Source organism: Passer domesticus, chromosome 3 (genome assembly GCF_036417665.1).
Source record: "Passer domesticus isolate bPasDom1 chromosome 3, bPasDom1.hap1, whole genome shotgun sequence".
In the NCBI taxonomy this organism is placed as follows: domain Eukaryota; kingdom Metazoa; phylum Chordata; class Aves; order Passeriformes; family Passeridae; genus Passer; species Passer domesticus.
In genome coordinates, this window is record NC_087476.1 from 7422377 (window position 1) to 7439280 (window position 16904).

At 42.9% G+C, this 16904-nt stretch overlaps 1 protein-coding gene across 2 annotated transcripts in view; it reads right to left on the bottom strand.

Moving 5' to 3' along the window:
• Positions 1–16904, bottom strand: part of EVA1A (eva-1 homolog A, regulator of programmed cell death) — a 199366-nt gene that overhangs the window by 127817 nt on the left and 54645 nt on the right. For both annotated transcript variants that reach the window (XM_064411759.1, XM_064411758.1), the window contains exons 2-3: positions 16194–16408; positions 5970–6093 (exon numbers count right to left, since the gene is read on the bottom strand). In XM_064411759.1, the coding sequence (XP_064267829.1) occupies positions 5970–6093; positions 16194–16408 (339 nt within the window). The remainder of the gene's footprint in view (positions 1–5969; positions 6094–16193; positions 16409–16904) is intronic.

Consider the following 16904-nt stretch of genomic DNA (forward strand, 5'->3'; position numbering starts at 1 on the left):
ATTTCAGGATGGTCACTCCTATGTTTGAAAAAGTCATTGACTTTTTACAAGAATTAACTGGGCTTCTTACATTTTTATCTTGCATTTTATCAAATCTATGGTGAAGAGAATTAAAGCCTATTTTCCTCAAAACGTGTCCAGTTGATTCTGAGCCCAAAGGTTTTCCAATAAATCAAAGCTACAGGTTCAAAACCAGGACAAAGTGACCTCCCTCACCCCCTTTCCTCCTCCTAACACCTCGCAAACTTTTGATACTTCACCCTTTGCCAGCAAATGTTTCCTTCCCAGATAGATTTCTCAGAGTCTTGATGTTCCTTTCCCAAATAAGTTTTTGTATTGTTACAGAGGGATTTGAGCTGAAATTGGAGCCTAGGTCACAATCCAGGCTTTCTGAAACTTCAAAGGCTTCAGGCTTACATTTGTGAAGAGAAGGTAGAGCAGCAAAGTTTGGATTTAGACTTTGTCAGATCACTGGGATGATCAGTACAGAAGAGTTTCATATTCACCATCCTTCAATTATCACATCCAGCTGCTTCACTCAGCATTTTAAAATGCAATAAAATGTATAATATTTTTTAAAAAACATTGGATGTAGATTATCCCTCCCAGAGTCCTTGAAATCATAAGCTAAAGTAGTAACTGTCCAAGAGAAAAGTGGGAAAATATCTCTGTAGCATTTTATGGGAAACTGCAGCTTTAGGCTCTTCAGAGCTGAGAAGGAATCAGTCCATCCAGGACAGTGTGGCAATGGCAAAGGAGGCTGTGGGATGCACATTCTCTGAACCTGAAAGAAGCAGTGAGAGAAGCAGAGAGGAGAATGATCAAAACAATTCTTATCTCACTTGCTGCACCTGTGTTGTGCCAATGTAGAATGTAGTATGGAGATTGTTTACCCAAAGTGATGGTGTTTTGTTTCCTTGGCCTATCAGGACCAGTGTCCAGACAGTCAGTCAGGAGAATCACAAGATTTTGTGGAGTTGAGTGCTTGTGATTCAGTTTAGATGTAGTGTAATATAGTATAGAATAATATAGTATAATAGTAATTAGTAATTATAATTTAGTATAATAAATTATACTAAATTATAATAAATTATACTATTATATATAAGTAATTAATTAGCCTTCTGATATCATGGAGTCAGATGCATCATTCTTCCCAGATGTGGGGCAAAAATATCACTGATAGGGGGACACAAAAGAAAGGCACTATGTGGGGGTTCATGGAGTAAGTCAAATAAACAAGGTAGGAGCCACCTCCTTTCTCGACAGCACTGCCTGAAATGACCACTCAGACAACATATCTCATCCTAAGTATTCCCTCTGCAGACCAGGGCAAACATTTATGTCCCCATTTTGTTCAGGAGCATTGACACTTTTGACACAGCAAAGCCAAAAAAATAACCAAACAACCAAAAAGCCACAAGGGGCAAAGAGCTGCTGTGCAGAGGCAGATGGATCCCTGGTGGTGCAACAGCCCAGAGCAGCAACCAAACCAAATAAAATCAGCTGCAGTGGTATTGCTGGGATGCAGAGAGGTGAAGGTATTTCTTCAGCATGACTTGGGCAGCCCCACAGATCCTGTTCCCAGCCAGGATTAGATCACACAGCCCCTCCAGAAAGTCTGGCACATGGAGCAAATATTTCCTAGCTTACAATAACATAAAACCTTACACAGTTCTCTGTCTCTGAAGTGAGGGGGATGAAAAAACACTAAATTGTTTGAATAATATTGGTGAATCCAGATTTCAGTTAGAGGGAATTCATGTTAGTCCAATTAAATAGTATGTCAATTCCCTCTAATTATCTGTTCCTGCAGCCCACCCGGTAATTACACTTAATGGTTCTAAATCAAATCAGCATGTTACCTGGGAAATAATTGGATTTATGTGAAATTTTTAAATTATCCTGAAAGGTACCCTGGAGATTTAAGTCCCCTGTGTGTTCAGGGTTTGATCCTAAGCTTCCATGTGCTTGGGATGTGGATCTCAGGATACATTGGCCCTGATAAATTGAATGTGCCCATTCCCTGGCACCGAGACCCACTGGGACCACCATTCTCATCAACTTTTTTAGCTTCTAAAACAAGGTGCCCATACCCAGACTTCCTAATGGAAACCATCTTTGGCCAATGCTAAATTCCAAACTACATCTCCACTAGGAGAGAGCAATTCCAGCTTTCAGCGCTGCAGCAGCACATCCCCACCCTGAGCTGCAGGGAGCCTGCAGGGGCTCTGCTGAGGCTGTGGACAGCAGAAGGATTTGCAGAGGCACCTCCAAGGGAAGAAGCACAAGCTGTGCTCTGCTGAGACCTGTACTGTGCCTCTGACCATCCCCCCAAAGGGTGGTGCACGTTAGAAACCAAGGCACACATGGTATAGAAAAATAAAATAAAACATAGAATCATTGAGGTTGGAAGAGACCAAGATCATCAAGTCCAAACTTTGATTGAACACTACCACGTTAGCTGAAAATAAAATCTAAGTTTCTCTGCACTTTGATGGACCTTGGCCCTCAAGACACTTGGTAGTTGTACGTAAATCTCCCTTGCCCCAAACTGAGACAGAATAGAGTATTTTAATGATCTGATCTCCTTACACATCCTAAACTTTGAAATTAAAAGTACACACATATAGTGTATTTATTTATTTACAGGCACAGAGAACTCTCAGGACTGTCAAACTCCTGACCCTTAAAAACAGTTCCATGAACATATTTGAGTCCTGTACATGCAAGATGTGTCCATTAGATCCCAGATCCATCTATTGGATGAGAGGAGACCATGAATAGAACAAGGCTACAAGGCTTCCCAAAAAACACAGAAGCAAATTCATTTCTCACTGCTTCTAGTTAAGCATGCACTTCTCTGAATTATTTATTTTAATTTCTAGAGGAGGTGAGCTGCAACACCTCTGCACAAGTTTTCCCTGCTTCCAGCAAGAGTAGTCTCTGAGGGATGAGTACAGGAGACATCCTCTTATTGCCCTGCCCCCCAGAGCCCCACCATCTGAAAAATCTTTGTCTTTCAGTTTCAGCTTGATTTACTGTCCTCCATCTCCTTGAATTCTGCCCATGAGAAACCAAAATAGCACCTTGCCTTGTGCATGAACCCCACACAGCATCGAGCATCGGAACCACTCGATTTCAAACGCAGGGGAATGTCAGGGAGACAAAACTGCAGTGACAGTGGCTCGAGGGGACGACTGCACCATCTCCTAATTCCTCAGCAAAGGTACAAGCAAATGCCACTAACTTCAGTTTTGCTTTCTTTCAAGGAAGTCTTTCTCTTTGGATAACTACCTCTGTTCAGAGGCCTTCTGAGGCTTCAGCATGACTCTGACAATGGAAGAGCTTGGGTATTCTTTTTTATATTAAAGATGTCCTGTCCAAACTCTGCAGGCCACTTCCCAAAGTGCCTCTAACACCTGTATACAAGAAAATTCACACTTATTTCACCTAGGTAGGTGCTTAACCAAAACACCTACCTCTGTGACATGATCATAACAGCCTCCCTCAATAAGCAACAAAAAGAAATAGATATCACTTTCAATTTAAGACAATTCAGACCTTAAATAGTTTCTTAACAAAGTATTTCTGTTATGTCTGCTGTTAAAAAAGACAAATTCAGAAACAGAACCCAAAAAGTTATACCCAGGACAGTTTTTTGTTAAAGTTATGATCACATCCTGTGCAAGGCATTGAGCTTTTCACAAGAACTCTTTGATTACAACTCTGTGTGTTCACACTTTCTGGAACAGCTCAAAACTGCACAGGACCACAGCCTTGGGGTTCAGCTCTATATTTACTAACACTCATAAACAATTCTGAAATAGTCAATAACCCAAAAAGCCCACCAGAATTCCTCATTGTCCTGTATTTTGCATTTTATGAATGCATCATTCCTCAGTCCCCTCATTAGCCTTCTTCCTAGAGAAATGTGGAAAGGCTTATTGAATTCACAATAGCTAGATACTGTTTGTTAGACTCAAAATTTTGAATCACCAGGGAAAGGATGACTATGACCGGGTATCTCTAGGCTAATTCTCACATATTTCAAACATTTTTAGTAATCTAGTGGGTTCTGGTTAAAAGCTTGCCCAATCACTAAGAAACAGTGATTTCTGTCAGATTATCCTGATTCACTCTGAAAAATTTGAGCTGCCTGAAAAAAGTCTTGGGGAAATGTTTTCAAGCACCTTTCCCTGCTCTCTTTCAGGAAAATCACCAACTCTACACACTGACAAACTCCTTCTTTACTGCTATATCTGTAATTGGCAAAGAATGCCAAGCCATAAATGTTAATGCACAGATGGGTCCTGAAGTACCTTCAGAAGTTCAGCACAGGCCTCGAGAGTCAGATTTTTCAAGTGAGCTTTGATACAAACCCTGCAGGTTCAGGAGGACTTGTTAGAACATCCCTGTCAAAGAGATGCATTTCTCACCCAACAAGGGATGTTACAATCACCCATTAAAATCCCACAACAAAAGCATGTGCTTCATTACCTACTTCTGATTTTAATTCCACACAGATCTGGCCAGACCCCCTCGCTTCATTAGCACAGGTCTCTGCCTGCTGGGGCAAAAAGTCTTCTTCTGTGCTGCTGCTGGCAGTCTGAATGTTCCTGCTTTTGTTTTAAACCTTTCCTGAAGTCAGATCTGTTTTTCTCTCCTGTGAAAACTTTCCAGTTTTTTTGTTTCTTCCTCAAAAATACCGCTGATGTGATGCTGGGGCCATGTTAGAAATGTAATCTAAAAATCTTGAGGCTGGTCTGAAATGCCATGTCCAGATTAATGGCCATAACCAGTTAATTCACAGAATCATAAAGGTTGTAAAAGATCTCTAAGATCATCAAGTCCAGCACTGCCAAGTCCACTGCTAAACCATGTCCCTAACCACCACATCTACTTGCTTTTGAATTCTTCCAACCACAGTGATTCCACCACTTCCCTTGGAAGAGTGGAACAAGGCTGCTTGTTCCAATGCTTGACCTAAACCTCCTCCGGTGCATCCTGAGGCCGTTTTCTCTTGTCCTATAATTTGTTACTTGGAAGAAGAGGCTGACCCCCACCTTGGTACAACCTCCTTTCAGGTGGTTGTAGAATGATAAGGTCCTCCCTGAGCCTCCTTTTTCCAGGCTAAACACCCCCAGCTGCCTCAGATGCTCCTCATCAGACTTGTGCTCAAATAGAAACAGGTCCTGTCCTCCAGCTGACAGCAGTGGGCACAGTTTGTCCACATCAAACCTGATCTGTCTCCAAAATAATGTATCTGCTTGCAAAGCCCTGATGGAGCATGGTGTCTAGGCTGTGCTAACTCCCCTGCTGGGGCCAGGAATTGGCCAAGAGGGTGTTGGTTGTCCTGAGCCAAAGCTGCTCTGGGCTCACTCCTCCGCAGCACGCATGACTGCACCCCCAGTATCCAGTCCCATTTAATTGAAACACAGCTAATGAGATCATGCAAAACACAGGGTAACATTTCCCAGCCTGATCTGGGAGCAATTAAAAGCTGGCTTCTGTCACGGTGTGGGCAGGTGAGGTTCCTGTCACCACCACCAGCAGGGCCTGCCTGAGGCACCCAGCTCTGAGGGCCAGGCAAGGAGCTCCCGCTGCCCCTGGAGGGGCCGGCAGAGAGGGAACAATTCCCTGTACCCACCAGGACAGAAAGGTGGCTGCAGGTGGGATCAGGAGGAGCCCACCCACCTCTAACAGCATGAGCTTAACACTGGCAAAGACTGGCACTGGCACCTGCAGAAACTCAGGCTGCTGGCAAGCAGGAAGGAGACAGAGCAGGAGCATCCCAGCAAGGCAGCAGGTGAGAGGGAAAGGGGAAATGCTCCACACTGGGAGTTATCGTACACTGGAAATAGAGGTGGAAGGGAACAAGAAGTCCTAGAAGGCCTCTCTTCTGAGCATTAAGTACAAAAATGCTTTGGTATCAATGGAGCAAACAGATTTGATAGAGAAATACTTACTTGGCCTGCACTTGTACCACACGAGGAGGTACTTGCCGGTCCCAGGGCAGGGATCCGTCCCAAAGAGCCGGCTGTTGACGAGGAACTGGCAGCTCCGCCTGTCCTGGCACTCATCCAGCATCTTCTGCAGCCGGGGATGCACACAAGAAACAGAGAAACAAAAGCACTTCAGTGTCCCCGCTAAAGGGAACATCAAACAGAGACAAAATGTAGAAAGGGAAGGCCATCCTTGCCTCCACAACCAGCCCTGACAGGAGGCAGGTGATGGTGCCCAACACAGCAGATACCACAGGAGCCATGGACCCAGTGCTCTTGCACTGTTTTAAAAACAGGTTTTCATCCCCTTGCACGGGTTCAAAGGGAGGGATTTGCACTGGGATGGTCACAGAGATTTTGAAACACTTGCATGCCATTTAATCATAATATAAGACAGTACAATCCCAGGAAAAGCAGCTTTGAGGACATGGATCAACCTTGACTGTTAAAAGTAAAGACTTGAACTCTGTCACCACCAACCTGCTTTGGATTTTTCTGGAGATACACAATTTCAAGACAGCTCTTGTCTCAGTAATATAAGAGCTGGTATAAATATATATGTATGAATTGCTGGTATTCCAATAATTAGTAGTTGTGGTGGGACTACTGTTATACAGCCAAGTTAATCAGTTTTTAATAGGGTTCATTCCTCTTCCCCCATGATTATTACATTATTTTAGCTAAACTCAGGAAGGGGCTGTGAGTCAGGGGGTTCTCCCACTACTGGCATTTTGGGTCCTACCCCCTTTTCTGCTTTTCCTCTAGCACTTGCTCCCCACTCCCCCATTCATAACACTCACAAAAACTCCATCTCAGAATCCACAGGGGCAAGACATTCTGTCTCCTGCTAGAAAATAGCTTCATTAAGGAAGATTAATGATTTCTTTTAACCCTGTGATCCTCTAAAGCAGTGGTGGCGGGGGGAGAATATTATTGAGTGGGGCAGTAATTATGTTTTAAATTCAGCTGGATGGCTAGGGTGGTATTTATGTACTCCTGTAGAGCCCCTAAAGCACTAAAATTACCATAATGTTTGCCTGACATACATGAACCTGTCAGAGCATTTTGAGACCACAGAGCAAGGTAATCCACCAGCCTCTTTAAGTCCCTGTGATACAGAGCTGTGAATTCCAGCCCCAAAACAATTAATTTTCACTTGCGAGGAGGTGCTGGAAAATCCTTCCTCAGAAATTCCCCTAGGCTCCCCTGGTCTCTTTTGTCTTCTCTCTGTTCACTTTTCTTACACCCATCTTGATATTTGGGCTTTCCCACAATCTTCTCCCTGTGCCATTAACATAAAGGCTGTTCCTGCTCGACCATGTGCCACCCAAACCAATTTTCTCTCTGCTTCAGTGAGTACTTCCTATTTTTGAGTTCTCCCTGAATGTAATATATAGAATCTTTAGCATTATAACTCTGAATGTCACGCTTTGAACATCTGTTCCAGTTTCAAGTGCAATTTGAAGCTGCCTCATTTGCAGTTGCTCATAACTTCCTACAGCTTTCACCTTTTGGGCTGACACATGCAAGAATTCATGCCTGCCTCAAGTATGACCTTTATTTTAAAGTTCAAACCAAAACAATCCAGGCCTTTTCTAGCAGGCAGAGAACATATGCTGTTGTTTTTCCCTTACAAAGGTAATAAAATGCAGGCATTTCGTTTAAAAATACAGGATTTAGGGTGGAAAGGCTGAATAGTGAACACTGAAGGAGGTGCCTGGGAGCATTAGCCCCAGCTTGACCATCACATTAAAATGCATGGAAACAGCATATTCTTTCCTCTAGGCTCATAAGGGTTGGCTGCTCACTCAGCATGTGAAATTTAATTTAATGCAAAATCCAGTGAGTTGCAAAGGAATTTAAGCGAGGATCCAGCACAGATAACTCTTTTCATCTCAAAAAGCAAAGAGCAACCAAAACAATTCTGGAGGGCTACACATATGGAGAGAAATTCTGTCCAAATCATCGTGCACCTGAAAGGATTTTCTGGTACTGGACAGCCATGCTTATATACAACTAGAACTGAGAATATTGAGCGAGGGAAAAGAAGCAGGACCCCAAATGTTTCCTTTCCCTCTAGGGAAGCTTTCTCCCCTCAAAGGCAGCAGACTTGGGTTTTGAACAACTAACCTGTTCACAGCAGACAGGTTGGGCATTTCAAGAGCGTTCAGCATTGTGTCATGGTGCTATTAAAACCAGTTGGAAAACCTTCCTGGGTTTCAGCAGAGACTGAGTCAGGCCAACAAGAAAACAAGTTTGGAAACCTCAGCTCAGATACCTCAGCAGCACTTGTTCATCTGTCCTCAGGCTCAGCATCAGGAACAAAGACAACAATTCACTGACCTCAGAGAACCATGGACATGGGCAGCCTTCAGGTAGTGCCACATTGTCTTGGCTCTGCTCTAACTTTTGGCAGCTCTTGCTTATTCCTTGTACTCCACATAAGTGAAACCTCCTGAGTTTACTTCCTGTGGTATGCAAAGGGTGGAAGGGGGCAGCAAAAAACAAAGCCTTAGGGAGAAATTTGTAACTAAATTAAGGAGCAAAAGTCATCCCTGCATTGTGAGAGCACAGAAAACAGTGAAGTGTTCTTGGGTCTCAATATGCCATTTACTAATTTGTTATAGTGTTTAGCTACACTTCCAATTTAATTTGACAATAGCCATGACTCTGAAAATTTTCATGGGGGTAAAGGAATCAGTATTTCCTTCTCACTCACGTAACTCTATTTTACCTCCCACAAAGGGCAACATTTTTCCTGAAAATCTAAAAAAATCATTAAGATTTCTGATTTCCTGTACACTGTTTGAGTAATGTATTATGCATAATGAAACATATCCATAATAAATATATATATATGTTCAATCCTCAGTGAAATACATAGGAAAAAAATGCAAGGAAAATTAGCTGTAGTTGATGGTGCATTTTCTTCATTAAAAATAAAAAAAATGTTGCTACACCAGTCTTAATGTTGACTTAAAAACTTGCACATTTAACTTTTACCTATCCTTGCATGCACAGAAATTTTCTTTCCCACTGCTTTTATCAGTATGTGCTATGTACCAGCATCTTCTTAAGCCATGTGCAGAACATGTGTGACCAGATGATGCCCCAAAGGTACAGTTCCCTGCAGGTCCAGAGGTTCTGGTATTTACCAGAAGCCAAGACCTTGGCTTTCTGGCCTTAGTCTCAAAAATCATACATCTAGGCAGTATCAGAGCTCTGGCAGATGTCAGATGTTTTTTCTGAAGTATTTGCAGATGATCAGGCAGACTGACACCAGCAAAGTTGGGTGTTCACTTGGTAGTGAGGGAATGCCAAGCTCACATGGTTTTTGCTCAATGGATGGAAAAATGCAGGCAATTCATTCTGTGTTTTCCTTGTTGTTCTGGTTGTCACTGGCAGCTGAAAAGGTGGGAAAACACAGCCACAAAACCAAACAGAAAGAGGCCCACAAACAATCTGGACTTGCACAGGAACAGCAACAGGCCCACAGAACTGTCCCTAACTGGGAAGTACAATCAGCTCCTTATGTCTCCAAGTCTGGTGGATCCCTGACTAAAGCCAAATAAAGTCACCTCAGTTTAGATCTATTATAACAATCACTCCAACTGAGGAAGGTGGAGGAGGAATTCAGGAATTCCTGTCTGGCATGAAAGGGGAGGGAAGACACATTAATTGCACTGCGCCGTTTTATAATTGCATTACAGTGGTAAATCAGGCCTGAGGGCTGACAGCCAGTGCTCAGGAGGGAAGCTGCGGCTGTTTAAGCCCATTCCATTCCCTGGTTCATGACTGAGCTAAGAAGCTGCAAGATTTAGAGAGATAAGAGAGCAGGAAAAGTGAATTCAAGTAAAACAAACACTAATCTAACCCCTGTGATTTATGCCCTGGATTAATCTCCCTGCGGTGACCTGGGTCTTAAAGCAAGGGCAGCCTCAAGCTCAAAATCATGTCTTTCAAGTAGCCACTGCAGATGAAACAGCATTCTCGTGCTCATTTTGTTGTGCTCATTAGCTAAGTAATTGCTTGTGCTCATTAGATAACAACCTTTTAAATGAGGAGCTGGATGTGAGCTCTGCAAGGAGGCCATCCCCAGCCATCCCCAAGGGTGTGCTCGTTTTTAGCCTGTCTCTTCAAATCACTCTTCAAGAAGTGCTTCCCCTGCACACTTAAAATAAACCACAACTGAGCTTAACACCCAAGGCAATTAAACTTATCTCAGTTCTTGGTCCCTCAGAGCAGTTCAGAGACTGAACACACTTAGGGTGAAACTTTGGACCCAAAGAAGCCAACAGTGAAACTCAAAGGGAATGAGGGCTTTGCCACGGGGCTGCTGCTTGTACAGCCTCCATCTTCAAAGGACCATAAGGATGACTGCAGGGCGTGTCAGTCATGCATGAAATTACACAGAGGAGCCCTACTAAATAATTGCCCAAATTGTGTGTTGCTGAGGAGAGTAACTCACAGAGCAAGCTGCATGAATGTATCAGAGCCATGTGCAGTCAAATGAAGATGCCCATAGCTTTGTATTAAGAAATTTATGCAAGAAGACACCAGTAATTTTAAGTATTTTTAGGTCAAATTCAGTCCAGGCATGGCCATTATGGTGGAGTTACACCAACACTTATATTGGTGCACCTTCAGTGTTTTTGTAATAAGAAGAAGTAAATACAGCAAACAAGGTAGCATGAACTCTCCCTACAGCACGGTGCATTGTGCTTCATGTCACATTTCATTTGAATTTTGATACTCTTTTATGTGCCCTTCAATGCTGGTAATACTTTAAAACATGCTATAAACTTAGTACTTTCAAGTTGAAAACTTATTTACGGGTCCTGTTTCTGAACACTGAACATTCATCTCCATTCATGCAAATTACTGAAGTCCATGGAGGAAGAAGCTTTTCCAAGAATCAGCAGCAGGGAAGCACAGACTACATGAGGAAGTGAAATCCATGCTGATGAGGTGCAGGTGACCTGCCTATGGCTTCATTGAGCCACTTTCCCAGCCTGTTCCACTAGAAACTAGTTCAGCTTTGTCCAAATTACTGCATTCAATCTGTGCATCACTTGAAGAAGAGATCAAAGGCCCTGAATCCTCACCTATAGGAGGTTGTAGTGCTCTGCTATCTCTTATCACTCTCCCAGTGACTTTGCTGTGCTCACAGCAGAGTCAGCAGGAGGGAACTATGCCCACATATTTGGTGATTCACAAAAACATACCAGACTGTGAAACAAAGAACTGAAAACTGGACATGCACTCCCTGTCACCAGCTCTGCTATGGGGGTAGTAAATGCCAGCAAGACAGTAGAGCAGGCAGCAGTGGGCTGGGATGTTAAAACACCAGCAGGATTCACCGGTGCTCCTCTGGCAGGGCCTTGAAAGAGCCCAGAAACAGCAATTCACAAAGAGCAGCACCATGTTCACCAAATAGAAGGACCTGATAAAAGCTGCATTACAAATATCACCTAATTAACATTACCTACATTTCCTAACAGTAGGAAACTTAATCTGTATGCAGGGTCAACTTCAAAGGGAGAGGAGGTCTAAGCTGAAGAAATACAAAAGGATGCATAACCAAAAGTCATGGGATTAAAGAAAGGGAAAGCTTAAAACACAAAGTGCAAAAAAAAATCCCTGGGAGCAAACCATTATACTGTCAAGCAGGGTCTTAGTGGCAGTGATGGAAGCCCCATGACTTGGAAAGTTTAAATTTAGAGTAAACAAAGCATTAGGAGGCTTACACCCTGGGGAGCAGTCCTGCCTCATCAGGGAGACAGGCTGCACTGGCCACCTCTGCCTCCAGTGCCTCTTCTCCTGCAGGACATAATCACTCTGCTCTGATGAACTACTTCAGTCAAGCCAAAGATTTCACAGACACAGCAATTTAGAGACTGTCTGTGACCTCTGCATCCAACAGTTCTACTTGCAAATAATTAGCTGGAGGAGCAACTTGCCAGAGAGTTCTATTTCAGCTTAGGCAAGATTCATGAATGAAACAGCACTGGTTCTGTGATTTTTAACAGCAAATTTGGCAGTGTAGAAAACTCTTCTGGACCCTGAGCTCACTGCTTACCATCCTCTGCAAAGTAATTAATATGGTCTGAAAAAGAGTTGCCCACACTGGTCTTTAGTTCACTGACATTTTTGAGACTGAAACCTTCCTTGTTCAAAATACCTAGAAACTGTGGAGTTCTAATATTCAACATAACAATGGGTTCTCCTCCCAGTGGTACTGATGACCATTATTCTTCCTTTCTACCAATTTCTTCCTTCTTTCCCCCTGATCATCATCATCTTCTAGATGTTAAGAGTCATGGGAATGGGCCCTTTTTATTCCTGTTGAGGCCACTTAAGGCTGTCAGTGGGATCATGCAATATCTGGTGACTGGGCGTGTCAGGAGCCATTGTCTTTGGCCTGCCAAGAAAACTCGGGCAGTTTCCTTTTACTTTTACTTTATTTTACCTTTAATCCAGAATAACTGGGGAGAACAAAATCCACTTCAGAAACACCAACACCAGCCCTCTCTTTTTGTGATCAACAGCTGGCCTCTGCTTTGAGAGCCATTTCTGGAAAGTTTATCTCATTTTTCCCCTACCAGCAAAGAGTTCAGCTCCATTTCTTATTTGTTTTGGTTTGGTTTGGTTTTGGGTTTGTTTGTTTGTTTGTTTTGTTTGTTTGGGGGTTTTTTTTTGTTACACAGAAACCTTCCTGGTCAATGAAAATGAAAAAAAAAAAAAGGGAGGGAGGAAGAGTTCAGGGAACCCTGGGGTCAGCATGCAAGGGATCTGCTCCCTTTTTTAGGACTGCTGATACGACAGCAGATGGTGGCAGCAAAGTTGTCCTGTCTCTCACCCAAAGAACAAAAGGAAATACCACATCGGCAGCACTAGTGATCCTTGTCACCAAGGACTGGTTGTCCTGGAGAGTGTTGAAAGAGACCCAGGGCACAGGCCATGCCCACAGGCCCTCCCCAGTTTAGCTAATTTTTCTAAGGAAAATTTGGATTCAGCTCCAGAGCACCTTCTAAGCACAGCTCCTCCTGGGGAAACAAGTGACACAGCAAAATATTGCCCTTGGAAAAGCATCTATCTACCGATGTCAGTACCTGTGCAAATGAAGAGAGAAGTTAGTCCTTAATGTCTTTGATAAATATCACGGGGCAGAAGCACAACAAATTAAGTGGCTTTCAAGGGTTTTCCTTACAAATAAGCTGTGGTTTTATTTTCTGCCAATTTACCAAAATGAGAAAATTGCAGATAATTGGCTGTAAAGTGTAATATAGTTTTCTGGTAATAAGCAATAATTTTAGCCAACCATTATACATTCTTCCATACAGACCTCAAGTGTTTCGTTGCTGAAAACAAGTGGCATCAGAAATACTGATCCAGAATTCATCTTCCAGTACAGAAAGGGGGCTTACAAGAGGCTTACAAGGGTGTGCAGTCATACAACAAGGGTCAGCTTCAAAGGCCTTGAGGTGAAGAAGGGTAAAATTAGATACTAGGAAAAAATTCTTTACCCTGGAAGGGTTCAAGGCCAGATTGGATAAGGCTTTGGGCAACCTGATTTAGTGGAAGGTGTCCCTGCACATGGCAGGGGGTTAGAACACAATGATCTTCAAGGTCCCTTCCAACTCAGACCATTCTGTGAATGTTTGATGATTCTATGAATGTCCAAATTCTTTGTGCATTTGGAAAGCTCCCACTGAATCTGTCACTACAGTGTTAGAACAACAGAAATGTGTAGTCTGGGGTCACTAGGTCACTGCCCTAATGTCTCATACACACTCTCCCAGGTGGTCTGCAAACAAAACAAGTTACTAAGGCAAGGAATCCTGGCAGCCAATCACATAAAGTTGAATTAGTAGTGGTTCTCTCAGTGTAATCAACTCCTTCTTTTCCCTTTTTAACATAGAAACAATGTCTGAACTGGACATTTACAGTGGAGAGAGATTGTAAATGGGAGTTTACACACACAGCTAGTGTTTGCAGGGCACAGAGTTAATAAATGCTCCTCACACTCCCTCTAGACCACTCTCCAGAGAAGCAGCAAATTTATACAGTCATGGGTTTGATTAGACACAATGATTTTATATACTTAGTTATGAAGGGTTTGGTTTGGCTGACTTTTTCAATTACTGACAACCAGAATATACACACAATTGGTCCTGCCTGTAGCAGCCATATATCTGAGTTGCAAAACCACAAAAATACATGCAATTTCCTTGTCTACAGCTTTCCAATTTTCCTACACACATGCATTTCCTACCAGTGAGCTGCAGGCAGCTTGCCATTCAGCTTGTGGAGTTCCTGGCTTACCCCTCAGAGAGGCCTCACCCCCTCCAGAACTGAGAGAGAAGATGAGATTCACCTCTGGCATTTGGGCTCATCCTGGGCAGCCACAATGCATGAAGGGATCAAAGCCACATCTGGAGGCACAAAAGAGGCTGTGAGTCTCCTCCGAAAAGACTCAGGAACTTGCCAAAGGTGTCCCAAGAAATTTGTGGCAGAAGAGAGAATGTCAGCTGCTCTCCCAGCACATCTGCATCCCCAAAAATGGGTTTTGGTCTCAGTCGTGTAAGGCATGTACTGCACAAGGGATCTGCTGCAGGACTACCTACAGGGAACACAATTCTCGCTCTGATAAACAGGGATTGGGAATTACAAGCCACCTAAGTATTGAAAGCAAAGCTAATGGGGAACAGGTCTGAGGACATAAAAAGCTAAGAGAGGCAGGTAAGGATTTCTTTTCAATCCCTCCTATACATAAAACCATGAAATGGAAACCCTAGGGTAATGTCTTCCCACTTCTCAAGTTCTTCCAGATGCCTTAAGTGGGCCACTCACTCACAAGGGTTGAGGCAATGCTCATAGCTATCAATCACCTTGGTAAATGAAATGTTCTAAGTAAATTTTTTAGTAAATCAATAAAAGAAAGGAAGGCTAGACTCTGCCAAAGCTTCTCTCTGTGTTCTCCCGCTCTAAACACAACTGCCTCTTGTCTGTTTTATTATGAACGTTTGTTATCACATCTGGGACAACCTTCCACTGATAAGGACCACATCCTCCCATACTACAGCTCAGTCCTAAGCTGTGCAGTGGAAGTGTCATCAGGGCAACTTCAAATCTGTCAGCTTAAGGGTTACACTACAGCCAAACACCAACCTTGTGCAAATTCTTGAGAACTTACCACTGGCATTTGGAAGCCAAGGCACTCACATCAACTTTTTAAAAAATGCTGTAAATGTCTCTTAAAAACCCTGGATGCAAGAGCAAGAACTGATGTGGAAAACTCTGGCCTTTAGCCAAATTATAAAAGAAATTACTCACAGACCCTGTAGGTTCATTAATCTAGTCTGCTATAAATTTTTATTATGAGTTATTATTGATTCTAAGCCATAAACACACTGGATGACTGAGAGCTTTGCCCAAAAGTTTTCACAGTCCCAAATCCGGCACTTGGAAAAACTTGTGCTTGCTTCAATACCCAGGAGCAGACCCTATTCATCTCAACAACATCAGCCAACTCATGTTTCTAATTTTAGCTGTTCCTACTGACAGTTGAGTAACACTGGCACCTTCCAAATAATCCTTTGGTTTGCTGACGTCACATGTGCTCTTGGGACAATACACAGAGACAACTTTCCCTACACAGATGGTCAGAGCTGATTAACTACTGGGGGGTGTTATGAGTTTAAGTGATGTATGACCACTTACAGTGGCCTAAGAGCCAAATGAGTCACAAGAAGTAAAGCCAAGGATTCTTTTTGGGTTTCAAGTTACCAAAGTAAAAGCCTCTTGAAATAGGATCTAAAGGAAAAAGAATGCTACAGCAATTTCTGAATGTGTTGAAAAAGCTAGCAATTGGGAAGGAAAACTATAAAAATAATGCTCTTCAAACCCACTCAAACATAATGCAGTCCTGAAGTGTAATTCTCCTTCAACCACATTCCTGAACTGTTACTGACTAGAGTTGCAGGAAAACTAAGAAATTCACTATCAAAATCTAATTCAGACCTTTCTAAACTACAAGGATGAATTATCCACTAAGCTGTGTGAGATGTCAGAGCTCCCGTGCTGGGTAGCCCTGCACAAGGCAGGTCTGTGTGCACCAACACTGAGAGCTGCTGCCTGGCCAAGGAAAGGTGAAGTTCAAAATTAAGAAATGCATTTTAACAATACCTGAAGAGAAGTGCCAACTGAACAGGCAACATCTTCTTTAATTAAAGTTGCATAGGAGTGGGGATAGCGAGAAGGACACAGCTGATGACTTGGTACAATTCGGCCGTAAAAAGAAGACTGGATGCTGATGGTGGTTCTGTGGGGACACCTCAGGGACACATATTCTCCATCACAGGCATGGTCAGTGTAATTCTTTAGTACCTGTGATATGTAACCTGCAAAAACCACAACAAAAAACATCATTAGGGGAAAGTAATTAACATTTAGGGGGCTTACATCAGTGCAGCCAACAAACACAAAATAACAGGCAATGAGGGATTCAGATTTTATTACTCATCTCACAAAGGTGCAAAGGAGAGACTCGATGACAGGGAGATTAGGGACACCTGGTGATTTGACCCTCAGGCATGTTTCATATCCTTAGTGGAAGCAACATTTGGATGCTCTAAACTCTTAGTTGAATCATATAACTTATTTACATCAGCATATCTGTCAAGTTTACAGGAAATGCAGCTGGCCAGACTCATCATTTAGACTCAATCAAGATGCCGCATGCAATTTCCCCCCTCCCCAATACAAGACAAATTTCAATAAACTGGAGTGAGTACAGAAAGCCATCAAAAAGGCTGGAAGCTGGAGCACTTTCCCTGTAAGAAAGCCTACAAGCAGCCACCCCACAATGCCTGTCCCTATATTCCTCTTCCTCTGTGG